Genomic DNA, 11086 nt, shown 5'->3' on the forward strand with positions numbered 1-11086 from the left:
GGACAAGTGCCCAGGACCAGATGGATTCAATCCAGGATTCTATCAACATTTTTGGAGAATTTGCAGTCCGGATATTTTTAAAGACTGTGTGACTTGGTTAGCAAACGGTCAATTGCCGGCTTCGTTAAATGCAACTAATATTGCACTCATTCCAAAAGGCTCAGAGCAGCGGACAATGAAGGATTGGAGACCAATAGCACTTTGCAATGTCTTGTACAAAGTGTTATCTAAGGTGCTTGCAAATAGACTAAAGGTAGTTCTTCACAAATGCATCTCTAACAATCAATCCGCATTTGTTCCAGGGAGGTCTATTTTGGATAATGTGATGGTGGCTATTGAGGTGGTCCATTATATGAAGTTGAAAACCTCTGGTAAGAAAGGAGATGTGGCTCTCAAATTGGATATTAGCAAAGCATATGACCGAATTGACTGGACGTATTTAAAAGAAGTCATGCTTAAGATGGGCTTTTGTGAACAATGGGTGAAGTGGATTATGATGTGCATAGAGTCAGTTGATTACTCGGTGTTAGTGAATCAGAAGTCTGTTGGCCCTATAATCCCAGGAAGGGGTCTCTGTCAAGGGGATCCTTTGTCACCGTATTTGTTTATATTATGTGTTGAGGGGTTGTCCGCTCTTATTAGGCAAGCTGAAGCTCGTGGTGAATTGCATGGAGCTAAAATATGTCGGAATGCACCTATCATATCTCATTTGTTGTTTGCCGATGATTGTTTTCTGTTTTTTAGGGCCACGGAGGAGGAAGCGCACAAAATGAAAAGCATTATGTCAACCTATGAGGCGTCTTCGGGACAAGCAGTCAGTCTACCTAAATCTGAAATATATTATAGCAGAAATGTGGATGGAAGTGTTCAGCATACGCTTACTTCTATTCTTGGGGTTCAGGCGGTTCTAGGAACAGGTAAATACCTTGGCTTACCCTCTATGATAGGACGAAATAAGCAAGCAACTTTCAGTTTCATTAAGGATAGAGTCTGGCAAAAATTAAGCTCTTGGAGTAGCAAATGTCTGTCTAAGGCTGGAAGAGAGGTTATGATTAAGTCTGTCTTGCAATCTATACCCTCATATGTCATGAGTCTTTTCTTGTTGCCCTCTACTCTTATTGATTCTATTGAGAAAATGTTGAATGCGTTTTGGTGGGGAAATGGAGGTAATAATGCAAGAGGCATTCATTGGCTAGCGTGGGATAAACTCACTGTGCACAAAAACCACGGAGGAATGGGGTTTAAAGACTTAACAGCTTTTAATTTGGCCATGCTAGGTAAACAGGGTTGGAAGTTTCAAACCCACACTGACTGTTTGGTGACAAAACTATTTAAAGCTTGTTATTTCCCTCAGTCTGATTTTCTTGGTGCTAAAATTAGCTATAATCCAAGCTTTGTGTGGCGTAGTATCTTTAGTTCAAAGAGGATTGTTCCAGAGGGTGCTAGATGGAAAATAGGCAATGGTATGAACATTCCAATTTTTGAGGCGCCTTGGATGCATAATGGAGGTCGAATCTCAGGTTTGGGTCAGTCAAGCGAAGTGATCCAACATGCCAGAATTCATTCTCTTATTGATCAGGAGAGTAATACTTGGAATCATCAATTGATTTCGTATTATTTTGATGATGCGGTGGTTCAAGATATTCTCAAAACGCCTCTGTTTAGTCAAGTGCTGGAAGATCAGTTAATATGGAATTTAGAGAAAAATGGTCATTATTCTGTCAGAAGTGCCTATCGGCTGTGTATGGAAGTTATTGCAGATAATTCAGTTTTACACCGGCCTAGTAGTTGGTCTAGTATTTGGAAATTGAAGGTTCCTCCAAAGGTGAGAAATATGTTATGGCGAATTTGTCGCGAGTGTTTACCGACACGTGCACGTCTGTTGGATAAGGGGGTGAACTGTCCTTCTACGTGTGCTATGTGTGAAGAGAGCTATGAGGATGTGACTCATGTGCTGTTCGATTGTCCAAAAGCGAGAAATGTTTGGTTGAATTGCTCTTTGGTAGACAAAGTAAATTCAGTGATGCACAATAATAATACAGCGGCTGAAATTATCTTTGCGCTATTACAAGAGTTGCCAAAGGAAAAAGTTGAACAGGTTGCCATGAATTTATGGAGTTTATGGAAGAGTCGGAACTTAAGAATTTGGCAGAATACTTCAGAGACAACTCAGACTATTACAGCTCGAGCAAGACAGGTTCTGGCTGATTGGAGAGAAGCTAATAGCAGGAAAATGACTGCTGGTGCAGCAGGTGTTATAGCAGATCTGAATGCTGCAAACAGTCTGCAGTCTGCAGGAGGGTCGCGAGCTCTGTCTTCAGTTGGGCAGTGGGCAAAATCGCAGCATGGGAGGCTCAAGTGTAACATAGATGCCGCGTTTTCGGAACATCTAAACCGCGTTGGTGTTGGTTTATGCATTCGGGATTCTGCTGGAAATTTCATTAAGGCAAAGACGTTATGGAATAATCTTATATGCGCACCGGAGTTAGGGGAAGCATTGGGACTGCTACAAGCAATTCATTGGGTACATGAGTTACAACTTTCAAATGTGGATTTTGAAATGGATGCAAAGAAAGTTGTTGATTATTTTAACAAGGGCAGCAACGATGTTTCCGAGTTTGGAGTAATAGTCGACGAATGTAGAAGATGTTGTAATGATAATTTCGAAAACTCTAAGGTGGAGTTTAGTCGGAGACAAGCGAATGAGGTCGCTCATACTCTAGCTAGAGAGGCCTTGTTCTTAGCTGGTCCCCATGTCTTTGATGATGTACCTCTTTGTATTTTGTCTTTGATTAATAATGAAAAGCTATAAGCTATTTTCCCTCAAAAAAAAATGTTACATATTCAAGGTAGATATCCCCATGTCATAAGCAGTCGGTATAATACCCGAAAATTTGCGGTCTATAATAAGGAAAAAAAGCCCTAGAAATTGTACTGACAAATAATAATATCATGACAAGAAAATAAAATTTTGTGCTATATTCAAAGACTTCTGGCACAGGTGGCATTTAACATACACAAATGAAACTTTTTGTGTATCATACCCAAATACAATTCTAGCCATTGATCTATAATTTAAAAATCTAATGGTAATATTCTCATAAGAATGATTTGTAGTGAGAAGTAGGAGATTGCTTTGCCTGACAAAAAAACATACGAGACAATAGCCTCTGTGGATCTACCATTTCGATGCTTTTTTTCTTTGAGGACTGTTCATGGTTCCAGTTATTACCAGAGGTCAGAGGATACTTTTCAAGCTTTATTTTTTTGTCTGAAATACTTATCAAGCTTTAAATTCTTAATAACTAACATAAAAAAAAATTATGAATTAAATATGTTTTTAGGTTAACATAACACTTTTCTTTTTTTTTTTCTTTCAATTTTCTTGGTTATAAATCATTCGACTCGAGACCCATTATTGAAATAAAAATCTTGTCTCATGGAAAAAGTATTTGTAACCGATTCTCTTCAATTTTTGGCAATTTATTTTTACTCTTATGAACCCCATGAAAAAGCTGAGACTTTCTACTTTACTTTTGGGTTTTTTATTTCTCTAAATATAATATTTCAACCAAATACTTGGATTAACAAATAATACAAGAGATGGGTCATTGGTTTTTGCGGGAGGCAATCCATGGGATAGAAGTCCATCCATCTTCATAAGGTGTAGGAAGTGGAAGTTATGGAAGAAATATAGAGCAGAGAAGAAAGGATAAATTTTGGATATGAGTGTTGTAACACCCTGTTTTCCCAACGTATAAATTTCATAATTAAAAATCAGAGTAATTCAACTTTAAACGGAATGCTACACTTCTTAAAAATTCATAAACTGAATAAATAACAATTTATTCTTCAAAATCTTTGAACATAAGTAATTCAAAACTTCGCAGCGGAATTAGTTCATTCAACATAAAAAGTCTTTGGCACGCAGGCCTCATCAGAAAATATCATAAGTCTTAGTTCAATATTTATTCATAAAAGTTCATAAACAATACGTAAGGAATAGAAGTAAAGTCAAGTCTCATCCCGTTACGTATCAGAGCACCTAGACACACATGTGAGGAGTCCACTCACGACGCCTCTAATCTTGATTACCTGCAAGTTACCCATACGAAGAGCAACATTTCCAAGCAGAGGGGTGAGATTTCTCAAACAATAATATTAAACATATAAATCATATAAAGTACATTCAACAACTTAAACATCTTATAATTCATTAACCATATCTAACAACTTAAACTTCTTTAACTAGTGTCATTATTCTTCCTACATTAGTCATATACTTCATCAAATAACCTCAATTATTAATCATAAAACATCATCACATATCATCAAATAATAGTCACAAACACCTTATCATAAATCACATAACATCTAACATCAATAACAATCATAAGCATCAACATCTAACATCAAATATAATCATAAGCATCATCGTGTAATTCACATAAGTATCATTATCAAAACATAGCATTATCGAAAACAACTTCATAATCAAATTCATCATCATTAAATCATAATCATCGAATCACAATCAAACTTCATAATCAAACCTCACTTAACTCGACAATGTGACTTAACTCGACTATGCAACTCTTAACATCTCAAATCATCTTAGCATCTTAACAACTTAACAACTTGACACCTCGACAAATTTACATCTTAAATCATCTTAAAAACCTCTTGATATGCAAATGCATTTGGTACCAATACAGAGCATCAAGCTCCCAACCAACTTCTATGAGCGTAAATAGGCTCTTCGGGGCATCAAGCCCCCAACATAGTGAGCAAAAGCTCCAGGGCATCAAGCCCTCACCCATCGTGTGAATGACTAAGCATTCCAGGGCATCAAGCCCCCAACCAACTTATATGAGTATGCAATGGACTCAACAACTTAACAACTTCAACTTCGTAACAACTTACAACTTAACAACTTCGGCTTCATGACAACTTTCAACTTAAACAACTTCGACTTCATTGACGACAACAACATCTTCGCATGATAATATCATTATTCATCAATCATCAACAACATCATATAACATCATATTTAAACATCAACAATAATTCACTATGTATCTTTGTAAAAACATAATAAATTATCCACAACATATTTTCATGTCAAACCAAAGCTACTGAAAAGATATCACAAATATCAACAACTTTCATGTTTACAACAAAGATCAATTCAAAACAAAAACATATGAACAAAACGCAAAAACATGAAACAGAGAATGTTGTCACCGTATGTTTTATCTTGGTTTTTCGGGTGTCAAACATTGATTACGTTTGAACCTTTTTAACCGTTGATATCTTATTTTTTCTTGGGAAGGGAAAAAATAAGCAAAACCCTTGAGAAACGAGGTCCGGGAGTTGTTTTTGCTACGAGAAGGTGTTAGCCACCCATAACGACTATAGTATCCTATAGGAACCGTCTTTACTTTCTATGCGCGCGCTTTATTTTTAAATGCTATTTGAAAAGTTGATATTTACACCTAAGAGTTTACTAAGTGAAGAATTGGAGGGAGAAGAAGATGTTTGAATTTTTATTTTATTTGAATTGAAGGAATATCGTTTCCTTGCCTACGTACCCTTTTAAGGGATCAAATCCACCGTAGTTCTCTGATGTAAGATTTTTCCTACACGTCATATAACTATGTACACGTGAGTATATATAGGATCGTTTCCACAGGGAGTTACGTTTAATCATAAGCATTTACACAATCGTTCACATTAAGGGTTTGGATATAATTTGTTTGTGTGTAACACTATATCCATGTTTGACACTAAAGTAAAAACGAGAGGGGATCGAACTATTTCGCTTGCGGTATAAGATAACGAGCAAGCATAACAGCAGCAATCTCTCGATCGATTAACAGACTCTAGCTTTATAACCAATATTATCACAATCATTTCTACAATATCCTTCGTGTCCAAAGCGACATCGTTATTTCCAAGTTAGCGTTTAAACATTCGTGTCCAAATTCCTTAAACGATAACAAAGTCGATCGGATAACTTAATCGACCGTGTCCAGCCTGATTAAGTATCCGAAAGCATTAAAATCTTGATTAAAAGTAATTATCAAAGGTTTACAAACTTGTCAAGAGTGATATAACATAAGATAGATTGTTATTCTAGTTCTAGATTCAAGAGTTTGTGTCCAAATCATCTTGAATCTCTTTGAAAGCATTAAAAGCAAGAATAACAACAATATTGAATCATTAAGCTAGAACCTTATATATTAAAAGATCAAAAGATTACATAATAGCTTGATAGTTACCTCAATACTACAAAGAAGATGATAGCTACACATAGACATGTATACTATAACAAGGGATGAAGGAAAGATGAAGATTCCATGTCAAGATCCTTGATGTCTCAATGAATCTAGGGTTGAATCTACTCCTAAACCACTTGCTTTGTGTTTCTCTCTATGAAATAGCTCTAACCTCTCTCTAGAAATGTATAAAATGTTTCAATGGAATAGTGAATACCTAAAAGAGAGGTAAAAATGCTATTTAAATGGCCTGTGTTTTTGCACCTGCGCTAATAGCGCAACTCACGCTAATAGCGTGGTAAGGCGGCCTATAATTTGGCCAATGGGAGCCTGCCACGTTGTTCTTGCCCTGCTGCTACGCTCCAGCCACGCTAATAGCGTGGCTCTCTGGAGCATTTACGCTAATAGCGTGAAATACGCCAATAGCGTAGCTCTTCAAACCCAGCTTCTGCTTCCACGCTCCAGGTACGCATATAGCGTAGCTCTCTGGACATTGTACGCTAATAGCTCAGAATACGCTATTAGCGTACTCTTCAAGAGTGCTCCAGATCCACGCCCCAGGTGCGCTAATGGCGTATCCCTCTGACCTTTGGCATTTCTTCATCACGCCAATAGCGTAGGACACGCTAATGGCGTAGCTTCTTTGAACTTTGACATTTCTTGCTCCTTGCTTGTAATTTCCTGCACAAAAAGGGTAGACTAAGGCTCAAAAGCATAAATGACATATTAACACACTATTTGGAGTTTTCCATAGAGAATCTTGCAAAACAAGTCACTAAAACGCCTAAACTCCTATGCGAAATATATCACTTTTAAACACTTATCAAACTCTCCCCAACTTGGCTTTTTGTTTGTCCTCAAACAAATCAATTGAAAAGGAAACTAACAAGGCTTTGGACAAGGTTTTCAACATGATGTCAAACAATTCAAAACAAAAATAAACAAATGGTGATTCAAAAATGATCGCGTGGACAAGCATGAAGTCCTCCGCTACTCTAGGTTCAAACTAATAATGCGAAAAATGTCCTAAGCACAAACTATACATCATAAACTTCAAAACATAAACATATCTATCTATGAACCACACCTAACACACTTCTTTGAAAGTAAATGCAATATAATGATAACAATGAATGAGGTAATGAACACACATCCAACAATCATGCTAACATCCTATTTAAGTTAGGTGTCCATCCAAATATCGTCTCAAAAAGCATAAAAGCATGGATCAAAAGGTCTTGCAAGGGTTATAACTTGGCCGGGCTACAAAAGAAATGTCATATGTGGGGCAATTGATCAGAAAGCCTATCAAAGAGGAACATTTTTTTGTATCACAACTTGAAATCCATATACTTCCCTACCAAGAATTAAAACCTTTGGTGATTAACAATCAAACTTATAACCTTGACAACTTATTCTATTTTTGATTTTTCTCTTTCTTTTTCTTTTCTTTTCTATTCTTTTTCAAATGTACAATTTTTTTTTCTTTGATTCAATGTTGTCAGGTTATTTTACAACTTCACCATAACTTAACATATAATGCCTCCTTTTTCCTCCCCAACTTGAATACAACAAAACTCTAATTGAATGTTCCCCTATCCTAAGGCAAGGGACAAAGTAAAAAAAAGTTAAGGGTTCAACAAAGTAAAATTATCAAAGTCCTATAAGATTCAACCATGAACTGGATTTTTGAAAAATTTCAGGCAAATTCAACAAGCATTGTGCTTATGAATATTGACAGTTCATGTTTGAGGACTTGATTCATTTGGCTCAGATTGGGGTATCGGATACTCGCTCTTCTCACAGGTAGGCTTTATGTGGTCAAGTAGGTTATTCTCAATTCAAAAAAATGCCTTGATCCTTTCCATGCTTTCAAACAATTCAAAATAATTATCAGATTTAACATAACTAAAACAAGTTAGACGATGATTATCGGTCTCCAGCATATATACAACAGATTGAAGCTACCTCACATTTATGTTAAGTACTAAGTGGTTCAAAGATATTTATGTTTATGAAAAGACTTAAATGATATATATTTTGCACAAAGTACAAGTTTCAAATTCTTATTAAAAACCTAGAATAAAAGAAAACCAATACCTTGGCCTTACGCTTTCTCACAAGTAATATCATTATCACTCACCTGCTTTTGCTCAAACATGGCTCCATGGAGCACTTTAAAATTTATTGTTCATGAGCAATTTTCTTTTGAGAGACACAAGCAAAATGTAAACAAAAATTTCATCCAAAGCATAAGTTATTAAACCAAAAAGCTAAGTTATTAAACCACAATAATATAAAGTACTAAAGTATCAGGTCGAGCACTAAAAACCACGGTGCTCGAAGAGTACAAAAACAACCAAATTAAATAAGTTTCAACAAAACAAAAATAATAAAATAAAAACAGAGTTCAAAAGTAGAAATGAAAAGACATCACTAAAAATCCACAAATCACTGATCATCCTCTCCATCATCATCCATATCCAGATCCACGTCCACATCTACATCATCATCTTCACCTCCAGCATCAGTATCTGGTGTAGCCTCATCATCCACATCTGCCACCCCCACGTAAGGATCAGGCCTGCCCTCAGGCCAGTGAACAAAACTCTGGTACTGATCAGGTGTCATGACCGGGTAATCAGCATTCCCCGGGTACATGTGAGCATTATACAAGTCCTGATGAATTCCCAAGTTGCTCCTATAGATTGCTTCATTCTGATTCATGATGAAGCTGTTCTGATCCCTCACGTATTGGTTGTGCATTTGTTGCTCCAGCATGAAGGTCTGCATACCTGAAAAATCAAAAGAACCAGCTCCCTCAGATGGGCCAGCCTCAACATTAGAAAAGTGAAACTGGTTTGCCCTCTGCTCTCTCTTCTCCCAAGTAGCAATGGAAGTGTCATTGATGGTGCTCTCAATATCTTCATCAAAGGGCCCGGAAATGGTCACACCATTGGCCCTTAACAAACCCATAATAAACCCAGGATAGAATAAAGCAATCTTCTTGACACCTGTAGCACACTTTATAGCCACCTGCTTCAATTCATTGGCTATGATCCTAGCAATGTCTACCTGCATTCCTTTCAGGATACACCAAATAAGTGGGATAACAGCCTTTGGGGCATCAGAAGTGTGAGATCTAGGTAAGGCATTATGGACTAGAAATTGAAAAACTAAACATGCTTCTGCAGTCAACTCTTTGGTTAAGGCATGTCTGATTTCTCCATTGTTCTTCTTCACAAAGTATCTACCGTTGAGCATAATATCTTTTTCTATCTGCTCATACTTCCAGTTTCCTTGTGCATTTTTCTTAGCATAAGTACACAGGGCTGGTATGGTAGGATCAGGAGATGGTTCAAGGTCACAAGCATTGCCGAGGAAAGCATTAATCGAATCCCTATCAAAAGGGATTTGCTTCCCTCTCACATGAGAAGTCCAGGAAAAGGTTTCTTCAATGGTGGTTGGTGAGGCATCAGGGACAGCGTTACAGTAAAACTCTCTCACTAAATCAGTGTTAATTTCTGTTTCAGGATAGAGGAGCTTATCCCATTTGCGCTTGGTAAAGATGCGCAACAAATGATTGTTTGGGCCAAGAGGGTTGATATCAAAGGTTTTCTCATGATGAGTTTTCAATTGGGCCATCTTTTTGAACCTAGTACTGTGGGCTTGTGTTGGAAATCGGTTAGGAATAGCGGGTGCAGCAGAGGTGGAGGCACCTTTGCCTCTAGGACGCTTGGTCCCGGTGAGTTTTTCTTGGTTTTTTGGTGCCATCTGCAAAACAACCAGGAAATACCAACATTTTGAATAGAAAGAATTAGTAAACTATGTACTGGGTATTAAAACAATCAAAAATTTCGAAAATCTGGGTAAGTTTTGAAGACACACGCTATTAGCGTGACCTGCGCTAATAGCGTAAATTTCTGGGAAATTTCGCTATTGGCGTGGACTGCGCTATTAGCGTAGTTCTTCGTTTCAGAATTTTTCCAGATTTTCAAAATCTTTGTTCCTGCAATTTCACAGCAAAATCCAGCATTTTTCAACCCTAGTTTCAATCTATGTCTCAACAACACAAAAGAATCATGAAAAAGAACCAAAAAACACAACTTTTGTTCATAATCATTCAAAAACCCTTATTTTTCAAACAATTTTCAAAATGGGTCAAAATCCAAAAGTGAATTGTTATGTCAAACAAGTTGTGATTGTAGTTGATTTTCATCATTATAATCCTATACAAATCAGTCTCTAACCACAAGCATTCATCTAATCCCTAACCTAGCCATTTCTAAAAAATGAATAAAAACATGATATTTATCAATTGAAGGACAAGAAATGGAAAGGAATCAAACCTGTTAAATCAGTGAGAATCAATGCAAATGCAAGATGAAAGATGCAAGATTGAATGCTTGATTTGAATTGAAGATTGGGTTTGATTGTTTTAGGGTTATGGAAAAAGATAGAAGTTTTGAGTGTGTGTATGTGAGAAAGAGAAGAAAAACGTAAAAGGGGAAAAAATGGGTAGTTTTGAGAAGTTATGGGGAGATAATCCCCTGGGCCCAAAAAAAAAAAAAAAAATTTCATCTGCGCCAAACGTGCGCTATTAGCGTAGCTCTCTGGAGCTTTCACGCTAATAGCGCACAATACGCTAATGGCGTGAGGTTTCAGGATCAGTTTTTCAAAGTTTTTTATTTCTGCTTTTTATGCTTATGTACTACTACTATATGCAATAAACATAAAAATACTTACAAAACTGGGTGTACCTCCCAGAAAGAGCTTGTTTTACGTCATGAGCTCGACGCATTTTGAAG

General features: G+C 36.8%; 1 protein-coding gene across 1 annotated transcript; it reads right to left on the reverse strand.

The window, feature by feature from the left end:
• Positions 1-8729: 8729 nt before the first annotated feature.
• Positions 8730-10812, reverse strand: LOC146951672 (uncharacterized). Its single transcript, XM_085741427.1, has 2 exons — positions 10628-10812; positions 8730-10052 (listed from the first exon to the last, which is right to left on the reverse strand). The coding sequence occupies exon 2, from the start codon at positions 10050-10052 to the stop codon at positions 8730-8732; it is 1323 nt and encodes a 440-aa protein (XP_085597553.1). The 5' UTR covers positions 10628-10812.
• Positions 10813-11086: the final 274 nt, after the last annotated feature.

Source organism: Medicago sativa, chromosome 1 (genome assembly GCF_051527215.1).
Source record: "Medicago sativa cultivar Bolivia chromosome 1, Bolivia_mono, whole genome shotgun sequence".
NCBI lineage: Eukaryota > Viridiplantae > Streptophyta > Magnoliopsida > Fabales > Fabaceae > Medicago > Medicago sativa.

Bases quoted from the DNA above. Each gene is read 5' to 3' on its own strand.
- LOC146951672 (XM_085741427.1), bottom strand. From the start codon at position 10,052: ATGGCACCAAAAAACCAAGAAAAACTCACCGGGACCAAGCGTCCTAGA.